The sequence below is a fragment of the Sarcophilus harrisii genome, chromosome 5, assembly GCF_902635505.1.
Source record: "Sarcophilus harrisii chromosome 5, mSarHar1.11, whole genome shotgun sequence".
In the NCBI taxonomy this organism is placed as follows: domain Eukaryota; kingdom Metazoa; phylum Chordata; class Mammalia; order Dasyuromorphia; family Dasyuridae; genus Sarcophilus; species Sarcophilus harrisii.
In genome coordinates this window covers 264462348-264489600 of record NC_045430.1, presented here as the reverse complement: position 1 = coordinate 264489600, position 27253 = coordinate 264462348, and the positions used below count along the sequence as shown (strand labels likewise).

The window sequence follows — 27253 nt, the reverse complement described above, 5'->3', positions numbered from 1 at the left end:
GTACAATCAAACCTCATTTGGACATTGTAAAGCAACAGGGCCAAATATACACAGTGACTTCCATGCCACATGTATTTAATGTTTACCAAACTGAACAAGTGAATAAGGGCCCAAGGAGTAAAGCAATGCACGTAAATAAGGGGTGGTTCATGCTCCAGATTCACGCAGGGATACCTTACATAAAACCGGACTCTTAAGTCCCTTAATTTAACTTCATCTTTCTCCTGGTGCCCAGCATAGCCGCTGCATAGAGCAGATATTTAGTGTTTGCTGAGTAAACAAACAAACTCCTAGATCTTTAATGCCTCTCCTTGTTGCACAAAGGCTTATCAAGGAAAACATGGGCTGTTAACATAAGTCTCTTGTGAACAGTTTTTCATAAGGTCATCAAGTACTCAAATTTCCTACTTCATTAAAGATCCCTATCAAATCCCTCCCAAAAAGTAATTTTTCAATTCTGTAACATCAAGATGTTGCTTTGTTTAATTTATTCAAAGTACAAAAATAAGGCAAATGTTACAAAGAGCGGAATGTTGTATGGAAATTCCAACACAGTATCATACTGATAGACTCTCCTTAGGTTAAAGCATTTAATGAACACTTACAGTGGTCCCCACACAGTGCTAAGTGAGGATATAAATACAAATGAGCAAGATAATTCTTGCACTAAAGTTCACATTTTTTAAAAAAAGGTTCTGCTTTTTATTTTTCAAGTAACAAGTTTGTTTTTGTTGATCTTTTCCTTTCACTACCCTTCCCTACCTCTATAGTAAATGTAAAAGTATTTTTTTTTAAATCCCTCAATACATAACTGCACGGTCCAGAAAAATAATTTTCTGCTCTATTTCCATATATGTGTTATCTCTTTCTTCATTCTAAGTTCATTACCTACTGTTTAGCAGTGACAAGTTTCATCTTTTGTAATTAGGACTCAAAATCTTTCAAAGTTATTTTTCTGTCATTACTATATATACACACTGTTCTTGTTCTCGCTTCACTCTGCCTCAGTTCAGAGACTTTTTCACAATTAAAAAAAACCTTATATTTCTGACAGTCATTTTAAATTTTAAGTTCCAAATTCTCTCTCTCTCTCTCACCCTCTCTCCTACCCACAGAATAGGCAAGTATAGGAACTATACATGTGAAATCATGCAAAAAGTTTCCATATTCAGTCATATAAGTAAGAAAAAAAGGAAGAGAAGGGAGGGAGGGAAGGAAGAAAGGGAAAGAAGGAGGGAGGAAGGAAAAGAAAGACAAAGGAGAAGATGGGAGAGGTGAGCGGAAAAATAATTATACTTCAATTTGCACTCAAGAATTCTTCAATTCTCTCTGGAGGTAGGGATAGAATTTTTTCATCATGAATTGGAATTGTCTAGTCCAACTGTATGATCAGAGTAGTTAAATCTTTCACAATTGATCATCTTTACAACTCTGCCATTATTGTGCTCAATGATGATCTTGTTCTAATTTTTCTTTACATCAGTTCATATAAGTCTTGCCATGTTTTTCTGAAACCACCTCTTTTATAGCACAATGGTTGTATATCACAAGCTTATGTCACAAATTGTTTATCCGTTCCCTAATAATGGGCATCCCCTCGATTTCCAATTCTTTGCCAACACAAAAAGAGCTGCTATAAATATTTTGGTACATATAAATATTTTTTCTTTTTTTAATCTCTTTGGGATACAGATTTACTAGGGGTATTGCTGGAGCAAAAGGCATGCAATTTTATAGCTCTTTAGTCACAGTTCCAAATTCTTCTCCAGAATGGTTAAATCAGTTCCCTACTCCACCAAAGGTTCATTAGTGTACCTATTTTTCCTAATCCCTTCCAGGAGTTGTCATTTCTGATAGGTATGAGGTATTTTGTTTTGCATTTCTCTAAACAATAGTGATTTGGAACCTTTTGTATATAAAGAACTACGGACAGCTTTCATTTTTACTTCTGAAAACAACTGTTCAAAACTTTTGACCATTTGTCATTTAAGGAATAGTTTTTATTTTTATAAATTTGACTCAGTTCTCTTTACATTAAAGAAATGAGGCCTTTATCAAAGAAACTTGTCGAAATTATTTTTATATTAATTCACGGTCTAAAGAACCTTTAGCAAAATGAAATTTTCCTGATTATTATCTATATTGTTTTGCTTTTGCTCTGAGATCATGATTTCTTCCCCTGCCTTTTTTACTTCAGCTGCAGCATATCTAATTCTGTTCTAATCCTTTATTTTAACTCAAGGTGTCTTTCTGTTTCAAGCGTGTCTCTTGGAAATAGCATATTGTCAGATTCTGGCTTCTAATCCATTTGCTATCCATTTCCATTTTATGGGTGTGCTCATCCCCTTACATTCACAGTTATGATTACCATATGTGTCTCTCCATCCCATCTTTTCCCCTGTTTATTCTTTTCTCTTTTCTTCCTGTCCCTCCTTAAAAAATGATTTTGCTTCTAACTACTGCCTCCATCAATTTGCCCTTCATTTTAGCATCCCTTCTTTCTCCTTTTCCCTTCTCTTCTCTTTTGCTTAAGATAGATTTCTATACACAACTGGGCGAGTGTGCTCTTCCTTCTGAACCAAATCCAATCAGAGTTTCAAGAATTGCCTGCTACCACCAACTCCTATTTTCCCTCCACAGCAAAAACTCTTCCTTGCAGGCCTCTTTTATGTGAGAAAAATTTCCCCCATTCTACTTCTCCCTTCCCTCTTCTCCTAGCACATTTCTCTCTCATTCTTTCAATTACTGGAGAACATTCCCACCATCATCAACTCACACTCATGCCTTCCTATTTATGTAACTACTTTAATACTGATATTTTAGGATTTACATGCATCATCTTTCCATATAGGAATGTCAATAGTTGAACCTTGAGTTTTTTTATGATTTCTCTTACATAATTACCTCTTTTTATTCCATCTGAGTTTTGTGTTTGAAAGTCAAATTTTTGATTCTGCTCTAGTCTTTTCATCAGGAATACTTGAAAGTCTTCTATTTTGTTAAAGATCAATTTCCCCCCCTAAACGATTATACTGTTTTCCTGATAGGTTATTCTTGATTGTAATTCCAGCTCATCTGTTTTCTGGAATATCACATTCCCAATCACCCTGCTACTTTAACACAAAAGCGGAATCTTAAGTGATTCTGACTATGGCTCCACAATATTTGAACTGTTTCTTTTTAGTTGCTTATAACAAGTTCTCCTTGCCCTAAAAGCTCTGGAATTTAACTTATAATATTACTGGGTGTTTTCATTTTGAGATCTCTTTCAGGAGATGATCAATGAATTATTTCCACTTCTATTTTACCCTCTGGATGCAAGATATAATTTCTTAGGTGTGGTGTGTGTGTGTGTGTGTGTGTGTGTGTGTCTGTCTGTCTCTCTCTCCCTCCCTCTTCCTCCCTTTCTTTCCTTCCTTCCTCCCTTTCCCTCTCCGTCTTACCATCAGGCTTTTTGGCAAACAAATACTAATTCTTAAATTATTTCCCCTCAATCTATTTTTCCAGATCAGTTGTTTTATCAATGAGACAGTTCACACTTTCTTCTATTTTTTTTTCATTCTTTCAACTTTGCTTTATTTTTTTTTTTTGATGTCTCTTCCTCTTTTTTCCAATTCTGGAATTTTCCAATTCTAATTTTTAAGGAATTATTTTCTTCAGCATGGGTATACTTCTTTTTCCATCTGGTAAATTTTGCTTTTTAGTTCTTTTCTTCAATAAATTTTTGTATCTTCTTTTCCATTGAATCTAATCCACTTTTTAAGGAGTTTTTTTCTTCAGATATTTATGCCTCTTTTACCATTAGGTCACTTCTATTTTTTTAAAGATGTTACTTTCTTCACTATTTTTTTGTACTTCATTTTCAAAGCTGTTAATTTTTTTCAGAATTCATTTGAATCACTTTCATTTCTTTTCCTAATTTTTCCTACACCACTCTTAACTTTTTAGCTCTTTCAAGAATTATTGTTGAAACTGGATTCAATTAGCATTTTTCTTTGAAGTTTTGGCTATAACAGTTTTTATATCATGGCCATCTCCTGAGTTTGTGTCTTGATTTTCCCTGACAATAGTCAATTGTGTTGTTGGTGTTTTTTTTTTTCCAGCCTGTTTTTTTTTTTTTTTGAACTTTATTTTAAAGTTGGGCTTTGCTCACTGGGGTGTAGGGTGAGAGGAGAGGAAATACTGTCCCAAGCTTCAGACTTGTTTGTGCTGCTGTTTTCAGAGCTAGTTCTGAGGGTTTACAGGGTTTCAGTCCTTCCAAAGTGGTATGATCAAGGAGAAGAGTCTTTACCTAGGAAGGACCCCTGTTCTCTGCAAGCACAAGCACTTGTGCTCCTCCTGACTAAAAGACCAGGGCTCCTGTCCCTTTGTGAAGGACCACAAACACTCCTCCCCACCTTCGACTGCAGATGGGGCTGGCCAGAGAGCTCCCAAAATGCCGTGGTCACATGCACTTCTGGAGACGAGAAAAGTCTCCACCCCAGATCCCCCTACCAAGCTCAATTTTCTTAAACCAGAAAAATGTCTCATCTTGACCTATGCTTGGCTCTGCTACTCCCAAATGTAAACTGAGGCATTATTCTAAAATCATTCATAAGGGAATATTGGGAAAACTCAGCTAGGCAGCTGCCTCTGCTCTGTCATCTTGACTGTAGCCTTGGTCTTCCCAATTTCCTCATTTCTTATGGCACAATAATATTCCATTATATTCATATGCCACTATTTGTTTAACCATTCCACTAGGATGCTCTTTTAATAAACAATTTCTAGATACCACAAATAAAACCAAAATACATTTTTGGGGAGGCATATGCATCTTTTTGCTCTTTTTTTATTTCTTTGGGGCATGACAGTATCAAAGGGTTTGAACAGTTCAGTAATTTTCTGGGCATTGTTCTAAAGTGCACTCTAGAATGACTAGATCAATCCACAGTTCCACAAGTGTATTTGTTTTTTCATAGTCCCTTCAATGTCCTTTTCTCTCTTTCATCTTTGCCAATCTGATAGCTATTAAGGTGTTTTATTCAAAGATGTTTTAATTTGTATTCCTCTAATTACTAGGGATTTTTTTTTTAGTATTTTTATATGATTATTGGCAGCTTGGTTTTCTTTTTTAGAATATCCTTTGACCATCTATTAGAGAATGGCTCTTAAATGTATGTAAATACATTTAAATCATTTCCTCATGTATCTTGACAATGAAAATTTTACTAAAGAAACTCATTGGAAAGTCATTCCACTCTCCCAATTGAAGGGTTCACTTTCTTTTTTCTAGTACTAAGTTATTTATTTTTTTAAATTTTTAATAGCTTTTTATTTACAAGTTATATGCACGGATAATTTTACAGCATTAACAACTGCCAACCTTTTGTTCCAATTTTTCCCCTCCTTCCCCCACTCCCTCCCCCTGATGGATGACCAATACATGTTAAATATGTTAAGTATAAATTAAATACAATATAAGTATACATGTCCTAACAGTTATTTTGCTGTACAAAAAAAATTGGACTTTGAAATAGTGTACGATTAGCCTGTGAAAGAAATCAAAAATGCAGGCAGGTAAAAATATAGGGATTGGGAATTCAATGTAATGGTTCTTAGTCATCTCCCAGAGTTCTTTTGCTGGGCGTAGCTGGTTCAGTTCATTACTGCTCCATTGGAGCTGATTTGGTTCATCTCATTGCTGAGGATGGCCAGGTCCATCCGAATTGGTCATCATATAGTATTGTTGTTGAAGTATATAATGATCTCTTGGTCCTGCTCATTTCACTCAGCATCAGTTCGTGTAAGTCTCCCCAGACTTTTCTGAAATCATCCTGATGATCATTTCTTACCGAACAATAATATTCCATAATATTCATATACCACAATTTGTTCAGCCATTCTCCAATTGATGGGCATCCACTCAGTTTCCAGTTTTTGGCCACTACAAAGACCTGCCACAAACATTCTTGCACATACAGGTCCCTTTCCCTTCTTTAAGATTTCTTTGGGATATAAGCCCAGTAGAAACACTGCTGGATCAAAGGGTATGCACAGTTTGGTAATTTTTTTGAGCATAGTTCCAAATTGCTCTCCAGAATGGCTGGATGTATTCATAATTCCACCAACAATGTATCAGTGTCCCTGTTTTCCCACATCCCCTCCAACATTCTGCATTATCTTTCGCTGTTATTCTAACCAATCTGACAAGTGTGTAGTGGGATCTCACAGTTGTCTTAATTTGCATTGATGAAATTGTTTATAACTTGTTTTTGACCATCAATTCTTGATAATTATTCTGTTTAATCTCTAATTACTTTTTAGCTCTTTATGGACCTTTCATTAAATAAAATTTTATTATACTATGGTCAGTAAATGAAGAGTTGAGTATTCTATATTTTTTCCTTTTTGAAAGATCTTTATGCCATAAAGCCTATTCAATTTTTGTAAAACTATCATGAACAACAAAAAGAATATAAATTCCTTTCTACTTCCAGTGCCAGAGATCTAGCATCATTAATTTTTCTACGAGTTCTATTCGGATCATTAATTTCTTTCTTGCTTATTCATTCTATTAGATTCACTTAGCTCTAAAAGGGGTAGTTTTATTGTTTTTCCATCCAATTAATAACTTCTTTAAGTATTTAGGTGTTACTTTATTAAATGCATACATATTAAGTATGATTATTGATTCATTAGTTTTAAGCAAAATAATTTTCTTGATTATTTCATTTTGATTTATCTATATTTACTATGACCTTACCTGAAATCATGATTACTACCCCTGCTTTTTTGAGTTCAACTGAAGTATGACAGTCTTCATTTTAACTCTACTTTGAAACTTTGGGTTTTAAATGTATTTCTTATAAAGAACATGCATTCTGTTACTTCTTCCGTTTTATAGGTTAATTTATCCCATTCATATTCATAGTTATGATTGTTAACTGTTTATTTCTTCCATCCTAGCTTACTATACTTTTCCCTCTCATTTTTCCTACCTCCTTAAGAAATAAGATCGCAAAAGAAGTTTAATGATACTAATGAACCAAAAAATGAAACATCTTGTTTCTTTTCTATTGAAGCTCTTTTCTTTACTTATCCCTGATTTTTATGTTTTCTTCTTTTCTTTTAAGTTTTCTTTTTCACATTCCTCCTTCCAAAATGCTAATTTGTTTTACTTTTGACTATTCCCTTATTTATTCTGCCTTCCTTTTTTTTAGGCTTTGCATGACCCCTCCCATGCCCCAGGAGCTCATATTCCTAATGGTGGAAGACAAGGAAGAAAGAGCAACTAATCAGGAAGTGGGAAAGTAGAAGGTACCCACAGACTACATAGTTTGGAATTATGACCTGTTGGCCTAACTGAGCAAAATTAAGTGAAAGCTCATCTATTAGTGGCCAGAGTTTCAGAGAAAGTATCCAAAATTCTAATAGGGGAAAATGAGAATACCTGGAATGCAGAAAGCATTGGTTTAGAAATAACCAGGAAATGACATTTCTGTATTACCCTCTATTTAACCGACTGATATTATAAAAAGGTCATATGACAATGTTCATTTTCCACCTATATCCTACCACCTGTCTTCTGGGAGGAAGTTGGAATATTTTTCTATCAAATTTCTATTGTTGATCATTAATCAAATAACAAATATTCATGAAATTTGTGTCACAATTTGTCCAGCTTTCCCCTGACATTATGAGTAAATGCTTTATTCCAGTTTTCTACTACAAAAGAAAGTAATGCTATGAATATCTGTGTATATATTGAAACTTTTCCTATATCTTTGATGTCCCCCAAATTACATGCCCAATCGAGATATCATAGGATCACAGGTTATGAATAGTTTAGTGATTGATCTAGCATGGTTATCATATGATTGACTTATGACTTCATCTGTGTGGGTACTCATTCCCTAACACAAAGACAACCTGCTGCTCTAAAACATAATAGGTGGTCTTCAGGAGTTCTCACAGTCAAAAAATTCACTTTCTCATAGCTAATACATTGATTAACACCTCTAATTCTATCAATCACACTAAGGTGTGCTGACCGCACACCTTAGTACATGTTAAGGATACAAAGACAAAATATCTATCCTCAAAAGTACCCTAAAATGGTTTCCATGTGATTAAATATTTGAAAGCATAGCACTACATATTGAGTAGAAGACTATGCTCATTTAGGATGATTCAAATCCTCCATCTGACAGACGGGCTGAATGACAGGAGAAATTACTTTATCGCTCAGTACCTTCAATAAACTTTCTAAGACCAAAACAGCAAATCAGCTGCCAGCCTGCATCAATGCAGAGTTTTCCTTACTGGAAGTTCCCTATCCCAAGATCTCAAGTTAAATCCAATATATGAATAAGCAAGATGTCTATGGTCATTTCCATATAAAGAATATGTAGACTTTGTAAGAAACATAATTACCTATGATAACAATGTTTCCCTGGGGGAAAAAAAACAGATTTGAGTAGAAACCATATGGAACTGGCAATGTCATTTATTACATGAGGACTGTTTAAATAAATAATCCTTGAATGATTTAGACCACTGCTTCTTCCCTCCATTAGTGCAGATAATTCAGAGTAGGCTGTAATTAAGATTTCCATGCATGTGGAAATGGAAGTGACTCCAGTCTAAGAGAGAAACCATACCATCAAAATAGATGCTTTGATTTCTTTGGGTATGATATAGATTTAGATTATTTGAGCATAATTCATCAATTACTAAATTTTTAAAAAGTCAGCTATTTGGTGAATTTGCCTAAGAAGAAATAAGGTTTATTTTAAAGCTCTAAGAGCTTACTGAAACAGAACAGATTAGATTTAAAATGTTTTAAAAGATCACAAAATAATTGTCTAAAATTAAAAATAAATGACCTACTAATTTATTGCTTAAGAATATAATTCTGTCACAGCTAACTCTTGAAGAGACATCATCATTTCCAGTCACTAGTTGCTCATATGCAGGGATCTGACAGTTTTCATAAATGCTGGGAGAAGAATGCCAAACAAGGTAAAATTTCTGAGATAGGGGTATCCCTTTATCTCTGGAAAAACACATTCTTGTCTGTCAACGTTAATGAGCATTTAGTAAAAACAGCAAAAACAACTAGGAAAACAACATCAAGTCTACTGTTATCACACTAATTTTTCTTAAATGCCATTTTCACTTTGCCATTCCCTTACTCAATCCCACTTCTTACAGTTTCATATCTAAACAGTCAGTCAGTGGTGGGGATGAAAAGAAAGGCAAAAACAGTCTCTGTATACATGTAGTTTACATTCCAATGAAACAAAATACACCATCAGCCATGTCCATACAAAACAGACACAACGTAAATGGGAAAATATTTTAAAGGGAAGGTACTAGAAGTAGGGAAAACTAGCAATAGCACTGAATTTGGAATAAAGCCAAAAGGCAGAAGTGAGGAATGAAAAGTATTCCAGGGATGGGGGGCAGTAGGTGGAAAAGGGCAGGGGCAGCAAATGAGTATCTTGTTCTCAAACAGCAAGAAGGCTGGTGTTGCTGGACTGTAGCCTATTGGAAGAGGCTAAACTAGAAAGACAGGACTTGTCAAGAGATTTAAAGACCAAACAGCATTTCATACTTGAAAACAAGGACACAACTGGACTAGGCCTTGGGTCCAGTGATGGGCTTTTAGGAGGAGCACAGTTTCCCATGGGAACATCTGTAGGAGTCCCCATCACATGTGACACATAAGACGGCATCCATGAAGAGATATTTCCAGAAAGGTGCTCACCATCAGTAAGTCACCTTCATACATTCATTATCTACTTCTTTTGTGTGTTCTTGCTGTCTTTACATGCTGTCTTCCTGATTAAAATATGAGATGCTTGAGGGTAGGAACCATTTTTTGTCTCTCTGTAACCTTAGCACAGTGCCTATAAGTGCTTGTCGACCCACATAATCTGACTTGCCAGATGATGCCAGAGTAGCAGAAACCTTAGATTGGAGGGGGACTCACCTGAAGCACAAGAGATGGGACACCAACCCACAGCTGCTCAGGGAGCAACTCTACAATTGAGTTTTTAGGACAATCCTGGTGCTGACAGATGAGAGTGACAACATATTATCTACATCTGCTTCTTCACAGACTGAGAAAGCTCCAAGACTTACTGTCCTAAGTTTTAGAGAGCCCATATTCCACATGTGGGGACTGCCATAGCTCTGATTTACGGAATTACTCCTAAGCGCCTTTCCCTTGGGACCCTTACAGCCTTGGACCTCTTCTTAGAGATCTCTTTCCACAAGGATCAAGCAGAGGGAAGTCTTTGGCAGGGAAGAAGTGGTAGAGAGATTAAGAATCACGGGCTTTGGGAGCCATAAACTCTTTGGAGCAGCCAGTCATTACAATGTTTGGCAAAGGGTTGCTTTCCTGTTATTGGGTCCTGGTTGCTACTGAATAGAAGAGAGCCATATGATGACCTTTCACTCAGAGTGACCTTCATGAGTTAGGTAATGCAAGAGGGATGCTCTAACAAGATTGGCAGAATAGAAAATGCTTCCAATGACAAATGGAAGTAGTATTTCCAAAATCATCACAATGCTGAAGGCTGACCTCAACTCTAATGCTTTTCTACCTCCACTTGCCCAGTGGAGCCCTGCCTATAAGGAAATAGCTCTTGAAGAATGCTGTCTCACCTATGCATAGTTTGAGTAATGATCCTGCATATCATAAGAAATGTAAGCATAATTACACTTCTGCAAGTATTCACTCAGTTATTAGGCTAATATGGGGAGATACTCCAAGAAATACGGGTTCTGACAAATCTTCCCAGTGAGGTCAGTTGCATGAGCATAACTGGCCTGTAAGAGAGCCTTGAAGGATGGAATTGACAAAATTCACGATGAAGGTTATCGATCAGGTTAAACAGTCTGAGGTCTGGAGAGAATATAACTCAACAAAGCTCTCCCCCTGGTCCTGGAAGAATGGACAAACCTGGTTTACACTTTCTACAGGATGCAGTTGCTGCCGAGACATGTCTGGCCTCAAACTTTCAATAGCTGTGAGACTCTGAACAAGTCATTTCACCTCCATCTGCTTCAATTTCCTTTCCTCTCTTTTCCTTCAAAATGGACTTCCCTTCCAGGGCTGTCAGGAGTCTCACGAGACACCATAAACATAAAGCACTTAGCACAATGCCTGGCATATGGGGAGTGCTCCGTAAATGTTGGCTATCATCATCAGGCTCCTGCTTATCAGGCTTGGGCATCCTACCTTCTAAAGGCTCTTTCTTTGTGAAGTCAATGCTCCCCCAAGAAGGGTGAGTGCTCTTTATCTAATTTCCTGATCTCTACCTTTCAGAAGGACTTGCCTGACCAAGGGAGACTTCTGTTAAGCCGAAGCTCAATGGAGTTTCTCCAAGCTTCCTTATTTCACTTTCTATATGGAGTCAACCATCCTTCAAAGTTTTCTCCACCATCAGAAAGACCTGTGCAATCTAGGGAAATGGCATAATTTCCCATTAATTGACATGCCTTTTCTAAAAAAATAGTTTGAACAGTCCTTTCTCATAAAGAGTTTGGGGAGTCAAACTGTAAAATCATTGGGAAGAGCTTTGCTTTTTTAATAATGAGACATGTAAAATTATGTAATTATGATGACGAAAAGAAGTTTACCTGGAATAGGAAATTTGTTGGGTGATTTAGTAGTATTTAAAATTCCTAGATAAAAAGTGAAGAGGAATCTTATCCAAATCCTCCGTGTTGTTAGGCCTTCAACAGAAGTGTCTAAAAGGGCCAGAATTGGATGCTAATGCCCTGATGAGCCTTCTAGGTTGGAAGAGATTTTGGTGGGCCTGAAATTAAGTGGTGTGAGTCCTGCTATCAATTTAAGGACCATTCACAATTTTTATGAACTGTCCTTGACATAACATTCCCATTGGGAAGCTAAGGGAGCCAGTGGATAATGCACTAGGCCTGAAGTCAGGCAGCCTCACCTTTGACTTCAAATCTGGCCTCAGACCCTTCCTAGCCTCTAGGCAAGTCACTTCACCCTGTTTGCCTCAGTTCCTCATCCACAAAATGAGCTAGAGAATGAAAAGCAAAGCTCTGCAAGCATCTCTGCTGAGAAAAACCTTCATGGGGTCACAGAGTTGGACATGACTAAAAGTGACTCCACAACAAAACTTTACATGCATTTTAATCTAAGCCCTGATTATCAGAGTTGTTTTTATTTAATGGGTCCTCCAGAAAAATCAATGAGACCTTGACACAAAGGGTAAGATGTCACCAGAACTACGGCTAGTGCCTGAAGCCACTGCAGTAGTTGTGACCAAATCTGATCTTTGATCTGCCAAGGGGCTTTGTGTTGATTATATTTGATTCAGTTCTCTACGTATTTGAGAATGAGACCTTTATCAATGATGCTTGCAATAACAAATTTTTTCTCAGCTTTCTATTTTCTTTATAAATTTGGCTGCATTGGTTTTGTTTGTGCAAAACTTTTTAATTTAATATTATCAAAATTATGCATTTTATATCCTATAATTCTCTTGAACTTTTGTTTGGTCATAAACTCTCAAGCAAATAGTGTTGAAACTTACCCAAGGCGACAGCCATTTGAACTTGGGAAGATGAGTCTCCGTGGCTCCAGGCCCTACACCACATATATTGCTTATTGTGGTTCACTCCCCAGTGAAATTTTCTTAGCAAAAATACTGGGATGGTTTGCCATTCCCGTCACCAGCTTAGTTTATTTATGTATAGTCTTTCTCATCAGTATCCAAACTCCTTCAAGTCAAACTGTTTTTGTTTTGGGCTTGTGTTGGGTCCCCAGCAAGTAGCACAATGCCTAGCAAAATTTAGGAGCTTAATAAATGCTTGTTGGTTGAATAACTAATTGAACAATAGATCTGGAAACCAAGGATCTGGGTTCACAACCAGCCTCTTCTTAACAGTGGGTCTTTGGACAAATCACTTAACATTTCTGGGCCTCTCATTTCCTCATCTTTAAAATGAGAAGCAGGGACTAAGTGATTTCCAAAAACCTTTCTGGTCCTATTATCTTTTTCCCTTTCCTCCTCATTTGGTTTTTTTTTTTTTAACTTCAGGCAACTTTGATCTTTGATCTAACAAATTACTAGTCTGTCTGTATAGACAGCTAATTTTCAAGAACGCCATCCATATCAGTAATAAATTATTTTGTAACACTTGTGTATGGATGGAGTTACTGGGTTCTCATCACACCCAGGGCCAACTCAAAGCAGTATTCATGATATATAATCACAAAGATTCTGTGTAATCTACAAATATTTGATATCTCTCATTCCTTATTTATGACCCACTTTTTCAACATTTTATACCAATCTTTTCACTGAAGTGAACAAGTACTTATATAGATAATAGATAGATAGATTTAATTTAAAGAATATTATCAAGTTCTTTGTAACATAATAGTGCAAAAGCTATAATTGTTTCATGGTGAGCTTCATACATATTCATTATGGGCACTGCTATTATGAGATGACGAAAATGTCCTATGAAATATTCCTTTATTGGCTTTGGCTATATGATACAACTAACCTTTTTATTTACTTCTTCAAAAAGAATATGTAAGCCATCCTTCCATCTAGCTGTAGCTTCTTTTGGTCTTCTGATTTCAATTATGCCAACATTAGATATGATTAAATTACTTCAGTGTTAAAACTACTCACTGTTCTCTGGGCAAAAATTGCCTATTTAGAATAGCAATAATAAAGCCCATGTTTATAAACCATTTTAAAAATTGATTTCTAACATCTTATGACCCTTTTTATAAATCTCTGCATAAGAAAAAGAGGCCACATAGGACTCACAAGACATTTTATATTGGTCTTTGCTTCATAGACTTTGCCAAGGCCAAAAAAGTTCCTCACCAAATGACAATCTTATTGGTAATGAACTTCCCTATATCTGGATACAAAGGTACCCAGAAAACAGCTCCAATCCAGTGAAGACCATCAGATTCTTTCTAGCATAGTACCATTTGCCAGTGACTGCACTCTCCTAACATATCCCTGTAGAAGTCAGAGTCACCTCCACACTATTTGTATCAGAGGGAGACTTCAATGAAAATAAACTAAACTAAACTCAAACTGTTAGAGCAAATTTCTAATGAAATTTCTACAGATTAAAAATTTTCCCTTTCAACCATTTTTTTCATTAAAACACTTTACTACAGGGTAAAAAAGGAGACTGAAAATGTGCTTAAAGTTAAATGATGAGTAGGATCAGGATTCTTGATGAAGTTCCTAATCTGGTACTTGGCCTTCTTGACCAGGATAATTTCACAAATGAAATGAAAACTTAATTTCCAATAGAAAATATAAAAAGAAAACTTAACTTTCTCTAAACAGAAAAAAAAAATGTGATCATTGCCCAAAATAATTCACCTCCTCATGATATTTCAACATACAGTTTTCAAAATATGAGAAGGCCAAAATGGTTTACTTATCACCAGATTATTTCTCCTTATAGTATAAACATGGCAAAAGTTCCTTACTTTCACATTAATGTAAAACACATTTATGCTAAGTATTTCTTAGCATGCCAGTTATATGAAACTGAAAAGTAGTTCCAATAGTGATTTTAGCCATACACCTAAAAAATGATTTAAGTAATGTTTCACAGAAAGAGTCACTGTATAGTTACTTACCTATTGATAAAGACTAACTTCAATTTATTAAAATAAGATAGCTGATATATACAACTCAAATCAAATCTGTCACCTATGGGCATTAAAAACCCAATAGGGTATAGATAATTAAAATATGATAGAAGACAGCAAAAAAAAAAAAAAAAATTAAAAGGAAAATTAGTGCTAGTAGGAATATGGCAACCTGGCTGAAATTGATATTCATTAGGGTACTCTTCACATGAATAGAGAGCATTTGGACTCTGTGGTCTTTATCAGAGTCCCAGCTGGTAATGGTTGAAGGTTAATGCCTTACCCCATTCTGTTCAATTTTCTATCCTAATTAGCCCTCCAAATCTATAGCTGTGAGCACCAAGTGTCTGTGCTCAAAAGAAACTAATTAATGCTAGCAAATTAGATCAAGTCCAAAGATCCAACAGCCAAACTCTTAGTTAAATGCTCCTTGTTAATAGGAAGTGTAGCTGTCAATAACTGCTGTTGGTGACTATAATGAGGCGTCTTTCTTTCATTGAAAGTGATTTCATTTCTCTTTGTCCCTTTAAAAGCTGTTCCATTCCCTTCAAAAACCAAAGTTGCAATGGTAGAGCTCCCAGTCTGACCCAGTTCTTGTGATCAGCTGGGCTGAAATGATAAGAAAAATCAACCAGGAAAGATTTCTGTGTCTTAGGTGTTAGGCAGGCAGTCAGATACTTATTAAAATTCCCATGTCTTTATTCAAAAACAATACAATTAGCAAGTTTGTTGTCTTTATATAAGGTCCCAGAACTATTTAATGGAATAAGAGCTACAAACACAAGAATCAAACAATGAAGAAAAACATCTTCTAATGCAAACATGTGGATCACTGTTCTTTCTGACTAGCTGTAGCAATAGGCAGGAAGGTTAATTCTTAACCCACAGGCTGGGAGGAAAAAGTTCAGCATTCTTACTAATACATAGACACAAAGCATCCAATCTTAAATAAAATATGTATTATATACCATATGGCCTGGAAAATCAGTGATCTATTATCAACAAAAAATATCAGAAAACAATAGGCTCAGTTTAAGTTATAATGAAAATAACAAATATACAGAAATGGAACCCAAAAGCATCCAGTCTTTAAAGAATGAGTCATCAAAAGCCAACAAATGTTCTATAAAAAATATCGTCCATAGTAGACCATTTTACTTTGATTATGACAATGGAGGATAACGATTTTTCCTTTCTCTGTAACCTTACTTAGCTATAGTTTTATAATTGCACTAAAGGGCAAAAGCAATATATTTTTTTTCTTTTTTTAATCAGAAAAAAATCCATTAAACTTCCACCCTCCTGTAGAAGGCATCACAAATCTAAGTTCACAATTTAAGAAATCAATGAAAAGTGTCTCTCTCTCTCTCTCTCTCACACACACACACACACACACACACACACACACACTTCCATTTTAAACTAACACTACTTTCTCCTTTGAGGGTCATATACCAAACATTACTCAAGAACCCTTCTGCATATTCTGTAAATTAAAAACCTAAATTTAAGTGACAAGTTTTGATTGGGTTATAAGACAACTTTACCAGGAAAAGGGAGCTCATTTTAGAACTTCTAAGATGATCTATTTTCCCTTATGTCCCAGATCACCTGAAGCTCAGAAGCATCCCAGCCAGAAGCAGGTGGAAGATAACTCCATGAGAGTACCAGCATGACACCTGTCGGTGCCAGCTGGGCTTTGGAAGGTTTGTCTGCAGGGGCCAAGGGGTTAATCTTTCCCAACACCTGGAGGGTGTTTGCTCTGATTAGCAGAGCTGGGCCATTTCTGTTCCTGGGAGAGAAAGAACCGCACCGAAGCGCACCCATCAGCTTGAATTACTCAGGACTTCACCCTTATTCGTACCCATTTTTTCTGATAAAACAGGTCACATAATAAGCCACTTAATTCACCGTAAAGCAGTGTTGCTTTGAAACGTCTATACACATTTATACAACAGTCACCAGCACAAGTCCAAGCTATGGCACCGCTCTCCCTTCCCAGGGCCTGTGTCTGTCAGGTACAAAGGTCATTCTCAAGAGCAGGCGGCTCCCAGGGGACAGAAATGTTCCCAGTGACAGAGCCTTGGGGAGCAAATGCCCACCCCGGAAAGCCCGGCTGACATCGGCCAGGCTCCACCAGAGAGAAGCCCATCCTCTTCACTAACAATCACAGGGGCCCACAGGAGTGGGGGGAGAGCAGCAATTGGGGGCAGCCAGAGTTTTTGTCACATAACTCTTATGTTTTTAGTTCATTTTAAAGAGATTCTTTAGCAGCAGCAAATGGCAGTTTTAACTGCTCACTCACTGTTTTACAACTAACAATAAAAAGGACTCATTTTATATTTTCCATTCAAGTGCATAGTTTCATGTCAGAAAAATCTGTCTAGAAAAAAATTAAACTATAGCCCCTGCCCCAATCAATCCTCCACTCAGTAATCAAACTGATTTTCCTAAAGCATGGGTAAGTCTTTCCTCTCCAGGATCCAATATTCCTCTGATTAGCTTTAAAAGCCCTTCATCATCTAATCCTGCCTCCTTTCCACCTCCTAATTTCCCTGAATTCCTTCGAATTTTGGCTCAAGTTGGATTTTAGCTGTCCCAGTGTCAGCAGTTCAAGGATTTCCAGTGTTTACACCCAAAGGGCTATAAAATTGTGCATACTCTTTGATCTAGCAGTCCCATTACTGGGCTTATATACCAAAAAGATCATAAAAAGAGGGAAAGGGACCCTCATGTGCAAAAATGTTTGTGGCAACTCTTTTCGTAGTGGCTAAAAACTAGAAACTGAGTGGATGCCCATCAGTTGGAGAATGGCTGAATAAGTTCTGATATATGAAGGTTATGGAATATTATTGTTCTGTAAGAAAGGACCAGCAGTAGGATTTCAGAGAGGCCTGGAGAGACTTATATGAAATGATGCTGAGTGAAACGACCAGGAGATCATTGTACATGGCAACAGCAAGGTTATGTGATGATCAACTGTGATGGACGTGACACTTTTCAACAATGACGTGATTCAGGCCAGTTCCAATAGACTTATGACGGAAAGAGCCATCTGCATCCAGAGAGAGGACTGTGGGGACTGAGCATAAATCACAACATACTATTTTCACCTTTTTGGTTGTTGTTTGCTTGCCTTTGTTTGTTTTTCATTTTTTTCCCCTTTTTAATCTTTCTTGGGCAGCATATTTGTAGAAATTGTATAGAGGAGTTGCACATGTTTAACATATATTGGATTACCTGTTGTCTAGGGCAAAGGAATGGAGGAAGGGAGGGAGAAAAATTTGGAACAAGATTTTGCAAGGGTAAATGTTGAAAACTATCTTGGCATGTATTTTTTTTTTAAAGGTTTTTATATTCAAAATATATGCATGGATAATTTTTCAACACTGATCTTTGTACAACCTTGTATTCTAAATTTTCCACTCCTTCATCCCACTCCCTCCCGAAGATGGCAAGTAATCTAATATATATTAAACATATTAAAATATGTTAAATCTAATATATGTATACATATTTGCATAATTATCTTGCTGCATAAGAAAAATCAGATCAAAAAGGAAAAAAAAAAATGAGAAAGAAAACAAAATGCAAGTAAATAACAACAAAAAGTGAGAAGGTTATGTTGTGATCCACACTCAAGTTTTCACAGTCCTCTCTCTGGGTGAGAGATGGCTTTCATCACAAGATTATTGGGACTGGTCTAAATCATTTCATTATTAGGAAGAATCATGTCCATCCCAATTAATCTTTGTGTAATCTTGTTGACATGTACAATGATCTCCTGGTTCTGCTCATTTCACTCAGCATCAGTTCACATAAGTCTCTTCAGGCCTTTCTGAAATCATCCTGTTAGTCATTTCTTATAGAACAATAATATTCTAAAACATTCATATACTACAATTTATTCAGCCATTCTCCAATTGATGGCATGCACTCATTTTCCAGTTTCTTTCCACTACAAACAGGTATGCCACAATCATTTTTGCACATATGGGTCCCTTTCCCTCCTTTATGATCTCTTTGGGATATAAGCCCAGTAGTAAAGAGTATGCAGTTTGATGACTTTTTGAGCATAGTTCTAAACTGTTCTCCGGAATGGCTAGCTCCATTCACAGTTCTACCAACAACATATTAGTCTTTGCATGGATTTTGAAAATAAAAAGCTATTCAATTTTTTTTAAAAAGACAAAAAAAACCCACCCTAACAGAAAAAATACTTAGCCTCTCTAGTTAAAATCTCAATCATCTCCATTACACATTCACTTTTTAAAGAACTATTTTTACTACATAGTTTTAGAGAATATTGTAAATTGTATATAAAGTGAAACCTTCCAGAAGTTCTCAGAACTATAATATGAGTGAGAAGAAAATCGTGCATATTAATTTACCGACTGCTTGACTCTAAGGCTAAGGAATAAATTCAGTTCACATTATCAAAGAATGCATTTGATCTTTGGAATACTCCAAGATAAGTGCAACACTTACCTTGCACTTGATCAGAACACCTCTCTCTGGCTTTCTCTCTCATAATCTTAGGAATCAAAACATCTTTTTCTACATGTCTGAGATGAAGGTCTTCTGCCAAAAAAAAGACAATGTTAGTAAAATACATTAATTCATTAAAAAAAAAAACCAATTTATAAAGGTCTCTTTCTCAAACAAATCACTGCCAAGTAAGAATTCTGTCCCCCACTCTCCCCAAAACAGTTACAGAATGTACTCCAAGCCAGGTGGCTAGAGCGCTGGGCCTGGAGTCAGGAAGACCTGAATTCAAGACCAGTCTCAAGGATTTACTAGTTGGGTCATCTTGGGGACCTCACTTAATCTGTTTGCTTTAGTTTCCACATTTGTAAAAAGGGGTTAACAACAGCATCTACTGTCAACAGTCAATCACCACCTCTGGAGACTTCGCTGAAAAACCAGCTTTATTGCAAGAAAAATGAGGCTACATGTAGAGTCCAGAGAGTTCACATCCTTATAGAAGTTTGCATATTCATGACGGTACAAAGAAAGGAGGGAAAAAAGGAGGGGCCAGACAGGGGAGGGAAGGACAGGAAGGCTTTTCCCTTGGGAACCACTAGACCAGGGGTCCTCAAACTACGGCCTGCGGGCCAGATGCGGCAGCTGAGGACGTTTATCCCCCTTGCCCAGGGCTATGAAGTTTCCTTATTTAAAGGCCCACAAAACAAAGTTTTTGTTTTCACTATAGTCTGGCCCTCCAACAGTCTGAGGGACAGTGAACTGGCCCCCTATTTAAAAAGTTTGAGAACCCCTGCCTAGACCATGGATAGGACGTATCCACACAGGACCCAGCCTGGCACAGACTGGCTAGCACTTGTCTTGCCCACCAAGGACACCAGGGGAAGCCAACAAACTAGGTTGGCCAGGGGGACTTTGTCCTTGACACAGTCAGGGCCTCCTGCATGGTCTGGGCCCAGGAGTTCTGAAAATATGGCAGCTCACCAACACCAGCTCTCAGGGTGGCTTTGAGGATCCAGCGAGAGAATGCTGTCCAGTAGTTGGGCCAGTGCCTGGCACACGGTGGGTTGCCTGCCCTCCTCCGTTCTCCAGAAGGACCAAAATAACGTCGCTATGTTAGTTGAGCTACGGGGCGTCTAACGTAGCGGATCAGACCGCTATGAGCTCGGAGTACTTGGCCATGGGCCGGACACAGAGAATCCCTATGAACGTTTGGAGGGCTTCTCCAACTGCGCGCATTTCATGCTTCCTCTGGGCTAATTCAATTCTGGAAATGTTGGCTATTACCAACATTATTAACATTTTACTAAAAAGTACAAATATACATTAGTACTTGGCTTATCATAGCACAAACAGCCTCTGAACAACTTCCTTTCACCTCTGGCATTTTTCCTATTGACTTCTGAGTAAAAGAAAGTTCTTTTGTAAAGACCAGGGAAGGATGTGATCCCATTAGAGCTTGGCAGCAGCCTTATGAAGTCAAGAGCACACCCACGAGAAATGTATCCAAACTGCAAAGAACAGTGGCGCTGCTGCCGGAACGCAGACTGGTGACGCATTGGACGAGGACATCGGTGTGGGGGTGAACAGGGAGTCGGAGCCCGTGGGAGGGCAGTTGTGTGCAGAGCCCTCATGCCAAAGCCAGGGAGAAGTGGGGCTTTCCCTGTACCCAGACATGGTGGAGGAGTCCAGCCAGACTCGTTCTGGGGACCCCTGTGGTACACTGGAGATCGCAATCTTGAGGAGACCACAAGCCACACCATCTTCTCCTCTGCTGTTCAGTCATCTCGGTGGTGTCTGATTCTCTGTAACCCATGTGGCAAAGATACTGAAGGGGTTGGCCATTTGTGTCTCCAGCTCATTTTACAAATAAGGAAACTGAGGCAAACAGGGTGACGGCTAATAAGCATCCGAGGCCAGATCAGAACTCAGGAAGAGGAGCTTTCCTGACTCCAGGTCCCCAGAACTCTATCCCTTCAGCTGCCCACTCTCTTATTACATCAGAATAAGCCAAGTCATCAAGTATTTATTGGGCCAGGCACATTTATAGTGCCAGGCACCGTGTGAAGCTCCACCACAACCAATGTAAGGACAGCAAACACTGCCCTAGTGCTTCCTATGTGTGAGGGACTTTTCAGTCATGATCTCACCACAGTCCTGTGGGGTAGGTGTTATTAACTCCACTTTAAAGATGAGGAAACTGAGGCAGAGGAAGGTCAAGGGGCTTGCCCAGGCTCACACAATTAATAAATTCCTGAGGCTGCATTTGTACTCAGGGTCTTGTGTGCACTGACATGCCACCAGGATGCCAAACTGAGTGCCACAGATACAAAAAAAGGGCAAAAACTCTCAAGGAAATTACAGTTCAGTGGGAGAGGGAATCCAGACATGATAAATCACTTGGAGGTAATCTCAGAAGGAAGGTACCAAGATGAAGGAGATACAGGGGACACCCAAACCCCCAGTGCTCCTCCCATGGCCATCTCCCTGGGGGGAAGCAGGGAGAGACCCAGCAGAACCACCACTAGCAGGGGCAGAGCATGGCCCAGACACAAAGCTCCAGGAACTCTGCTTCCTCCCTTTCACTTACCACCAGCCAGTGGCCAGGCGGCACCAGCCCAGCACCAGCAGCCAGACAGCACCAGCCAGCATCTCTAGCACAAACCTGGCCCAGCTCAGGCTGGGCCCCCTGAAATCTCCCAACTGGAGATACTCCAAAAAAAATCTCATAGGCCTTTAACTCACTGAATCATGATCACAATCAAGATAATGCCACAAACAGAAATCAGTGTGAGAGGAACCAAAGTGGTTTTGTTGTTGCCTGTGTGTGTTTATGTGCATGTGTGTGTTTGTGTGTATATACACCGTGCATGTGTGTGTAGGTGTGTGTATGCATGTATGCACAGGCACGCATGTGTATGTATGTGTCTGAGTTGATGTGCATGTGTCCTGTGTTTATGTGTGTACCTGCATGGTGTGTGTGAGTATGTATGTATATGTGTACAGGTGGGTTGTGCATGTGTATGTGGCCATGTATGTGTATTGTATGTGTATGTTTGTGTTGTACATATGTGTGTGTGTATGTGTGTGTTTAGTTAAAATCTACAAACACTATTTCCTAAAGAAAAGAAGAAAGAGAAAACAAGTAGATTAGAGCAGATCTCCACGGGAGGTTTGGGGCTCAGGTGCCAGACCAAAGAGTGAGGATTTGGGGAGATTGTTGCCCTCAGTAGGGATTATGGAAGCAAAAATTTCCACCAATTACAGGCTAAGTTACTTCACTTAAACAGAATCACTTCAAGTTGAGAGCTCATAAGTCAATTTACTGCTAAAATATGTATCAAACCACATTTTTAAAAAGGCTCTAATAGGGCTTCATCCCTGAACTGTTTGAAATCTGTCCCAAACAGAGAGACCACATTTTGCCAAACTATTCAAAGTAATTAACCCTATAGATACAGTTCTGTCCTAGCACAGAAAGGGAGAGAAGACACTGGACTACCCTGTTTTAAAAGAAAAATCCTTTTTCATCCCTAAATTACAAATCAATAATTTTGTGGAAAGCTACTTTCCATTCTAGGTTAGCTTCCTCGCAAATAAATGAATTTTATTTTCTAAAAAAAAAGATTCATCAATCCATGATGGGTCTTTGGTACAGGTGATTATTTCCAACAGTGTCAGCAAAATTTTAAACCCCTTCAAGTTTTGTCATGTTTCAGGCCGACTGGAAAGTAAAAATCCCCATATGTGAAGCTCAGAGATAAGGAGAGAGGAGCACAAAACATCTTTTCCCTTTTCTAAATTGCTAAAACATTAGAAGATGGGAGGAGGAGATACTGATAATTCTGAGGTTAAAAACTAAAAATGGAGGGAATGGGAAGGGTAAACTATTTCTTGAGAAAAAAGCTTGAAACTAACTCTGAACAAGTGGGCCAAAGCAAATAATTATTATAGGACCTGGAAATTAGTGATTTATTGAGCCAATCCCTTTTATGAAGGTAATTCTCAAATGTCACTCAGCTATTCAAGTTCCTTCTAACTTTAGTCTGTTTTGACCTTTATAGATTATTTTGAAGATCAGAAAACAAAATCTTACAATGGTCCTTTGTCAAAAGAAAGAAAATTTCAGAATGAAGGTACCAGAGAGAATTTTCTTGTAAATAATTCCTTTAAAGCCAATATCAACATAGTTTTGTCATGTATTATTATTTTGTAAAGGTGTGACCCATGACAGGGTTTTACCCTTACCATGAATTCTAAATTGGTTGAGTCCAAATTAATGAGGTTTTACTGTATTCTAGTTAAATCAACAAAGGCCATCAGCATCTTTTTTTTTTTTTTTTTTAAACAGAAGCACAACTTGTGGCTATTTCAGGTTTTCAAAGCTATGATGATGTTGATGATGACGAAGATGACTACCAGTTAATCCTATGATGTTTACGAGTGTTATCTCACTAGATCCTTACAACAAGTCTTGGAAGTAGGTACTATTTATCCCCATTTTACAGCTGAGGCTAAGTGCCTTGCCCAGCTAGTCTGAGGCTGGATTTGTACTCAGATGTTCCTGACTCCCATTGCACAGCCAAACTGCCTTTCTGCTTGGATGAAAAGAAGATGCTTTGGAACTATACATTATATTAGTTTTCAAACTTTTTCAACTAAAATATTCACAAACATTCAAACAGTCATAGGTATATTACAATAATTATTTTTTCCCATTTCTAAACACGTTCCTTAATGAATTCAACTCAACAGTCATTTAATGACTTACTATGTGCTATGAGAATTATGAAGTCAAGGTCTTTATAACATGAACGGAACAGAATAAAAATCCCATTAAGATCATCAAAAAAAAAATTAAAATTTTGCTAAATCTGTCGGGAAACTAGTACAGCTTGGTGCAAACTCTTGAGAGCAAGGTAGCAATTTCTTTATAGGACATTTCCCCACATATTAAAAAGGAGGAAAGGAACTACAAATATAAAAAAAATTCATCATCACTCTATTTATTATAGTAAAAATTAAATAAAATAAGTCAATAAAAACAAAATCTCTGGAGCCACTAAGTGGGAACCGACTGACTAGCTCACACTCTCCTGTAAGGAGTATGGTGGCTTCGGCCCTGGAGGTCAGTCCTAAGTTCTGCTGCTTACTCTGGGGGAGTCTGTGGCCAAGGCGCTGAATTTGCTGGGTCTCCGGTTTTTTTTATCTGATGAGGTATGGGGCCTGACGCTTTTCAGGTCTTCTAGCTGCGAATTTATGGCTCTACCACTGCAGTGTTGGCAGGAAAAAAAAAAAAGGAACCTGCAACTGAGGAAGGAATGAGGAGACACAGAAGGAACCCACAGAAGCAGAGCTGTGATATGGGAGAGGGGAAAGCCCGGCCCCAGGTCCAGGCCCGGGAGCTGCCTGAGGACTACTGATGCTTTTGGAACAGGGGATGTCTTGGACTCTGTGCCTGTCCTGTCTGGTTATTTGTAGCTTATTTCTGTGACTTATCAAGCATGTACAACATTTCTTATGTCACACACACGTTCAGCTGTGAGGAAGCCAAAGGCAGAAATGAAACAGCCGGAGCTCAAGAGGCTTCCATTCTCCTGAGGGGGTTAGAACGCTGCATGTCTATAGGTAAGAATACACAGAGAAAAGCCAGCACATATGGAAGGGAAGTGCCTGGGAGGGGGAGGGGGGAGCACGAGGAAGGAGCAGCTGAGAGTGCCATGGGGGACAGGAGGAGAGAGAGTGAATTTCAGGGGGAGGAGAGGCAGCAGGACTTAGGGTGGGAGAAGCCAAGATGGAGCCTGGCATAGAGAACCGGTGCCTCCAGGAGGGAGAACCACCAGGACAGAGAACAGGAAACAAGCTTGTGGGGACCAGGAAATAAGGAGAAACATGTCTGGAATGGCAGAATAGGTACTGGTTGGGTCCAACAGAGGAGCCTCCTGCCATGTCCTAGGAGCAATGGGAAGTCACTGAAGCTTTTGGATGAGAGAGGGGGCAGAATCTCCTCCAGGAATCTCATTTTGGCAGCTGTGAGCTCAATGAGCTGGGGAGGGGAAAACTAGAATCAACCAGCATTTAGGAAGGGTCTACTCTGTGACAGACAGACAGACATCCCACCAGGCAATGGAGAGACTGAGATATGTGTACGAGAGAGAGAGAGAGACACACAGAGACAGAGAGGGAGAGCAAACACAAGAACACACAGCTGCCCTCAAGGAGCTTACTTTCTATCATGGGAAGGGTAAGAAGGATGTAGGATGTTAGAGTATAATAGACATCATAATTTCTTTGCTTGCCACTCAATTAGCTTAGGAGGGAAGGCAGTAAAGAAGGCAGAGAAGCTGAAATATGATGGGGAGATGGCCCTCACTAGAGATGAGGTACTTATGAAAAAAGACACGTTTAAGTAAAAAAAAGCTGCCAATTGTGTTGTGATCGTGCCTTTTGGACATCTAGACAAAGGTATCTAACAAATAGAAGGTGATCCAAAGTTTCCTCCCCCCAAATACAGATTTCGTTTGGAACACATGATGGATACAAATATACAAGAACACATAACTGGATAAAATTTCCTAGTTAACTTTAACAGGTTTTTTTTTTTTTGTTTTGTTTTGTTTTTAATGGTGGTTTTCCTTTTCTTAAAGTTAAGTTCTTTTCCTTAACTAAACTGTGTATCGTGAATTCCCTTAATGTCAATGGTGTCTGGATGTGACAGGCACGTGTAAGTGTCTGTATTACAGAGTTCCTGATGTTGAGATTTCTCTACTGTATACTCAGACCAGTTCAAATTGAGATAGAGAACAAGGATGACAACACAAGGGAAAATTTCCCAAGCTCTAACTTCTCACCATTCTATCATCACCTGAAAGTCAATTTTCACCTTTTTCACTGGCTGAATTTGTTAGCTCACATTTTGCTTTGGGGCTCATGTGTTCTTGCAATATGGCAGTACTGGATTATAAGGCTACCGATAATAACACTTGCTAAAAATCCACAATGGTTATGGTAGAGTGAATCAAATTCAGGAATAGTATAGTTAGAAAAAAGGTGAGACATGAAAGAAAATGCAGATTTCAAATGACATTTTAATATTAACTTTTTTTTAAGTTAACCAGATACCACCTAATACAGTTATTGTGTCTCAAGATTCACATCCCTTTTCTTAAATAGAATTTTGTTTTACTTCCAAGGTACATCTATAATGTTGCCTCTGAAAACTAGAATCTATCTAACATTGATATTTCCTAGTTTACTTTAATAGAAAGACTAGAAAAATATTATCAATCTTGTAGAAATTTTGCGAGAGCACTCTTTAATAGAAACTACTTCTATCTATAAGTATCCTTGTCTCTCTACCTCTCTCTTCTTTCTCTGTAGCTAGAGACTCAACAGCAATAGTTTCAGGGAGATTTCCTGGAGCAGAAGCAACAAGACACAGGTTTAAGGAGCTGAAATATAGTTGCTTGCCAGAATCAAAAGTAGCTAGATAGACCAAAGATCTACACAAGGAGAACAACAGTGATGTCTACATTTGCATATCCATATTTCTGCTCTTCCCCCCCTTTTGATCTTTGTTGGGGAGAAGAGAATCAAACAATAAAGGGAAGATAGAATTCAAGAATATGGGGATCAACACTCTCATATGCTTCTTCATGACCCAGCACTACAATCTGTCTCTGACAACAGCAGATGAAAAGGCACAGTGGAAATAGGTTTGAGATGCTAAAATTAAACTATGATGGAAATGTACAATAGTTATAAGATCATAGATCTGACCTCAGAGGCCATCCAATCTAATTCCCTCCCTTTTCCCCTCCATCTCCTACCTCCGAAAGGTATCTTACACATAAGAACACTGAAGTACATGCTGTAGAGTAGGGAGAAATACAGATTGGACTCATTGAATCAACTCTTCTGAATTAGTGAAAACCAAAATCCAAAGCTGCAGTATCTTCTGCTTTATAACGCATATGCATAAGTCAAATAGAATTATAATTTCTTAAATCTTATTGTACATAAGTTAATGATAAGCTTTCTAAGTCTTTTTAAAAAATTATTACAACAAATAAAAGGTAGTTGGAGATTCCCTATGAACCCCACTTTTACAAT

The 27253-nt window shown here is 38.1% G+C and overlaps 1 protein-coding gene across 2 annotated transcripts in view; it reads right to left on the bottom strand.

Annotated features, from left to right (window-relative positions):
• The window catches only part of CMC1 (C-X9-C motif containing 1), a 76246-nt gene that overhangs the window by 38758 nt on the left and 10235 nt on the right, over positions 1-27253 (bottom strand). Inside the window, exon 2 of one of the 2 annotated variants that reach the window (XM_003772035.4) lies at positions 19148-19240. In XM_003772035.4, the coding sequence (XP_003772083.2) occupies positions 19148-19240 (93 nt within the window). The remainder of the gene's footprint in view (positions 1-19147; positions 19241-27253) is intronic. The other variant, XM_012551378.3, reaches the window with a different exon arrangement.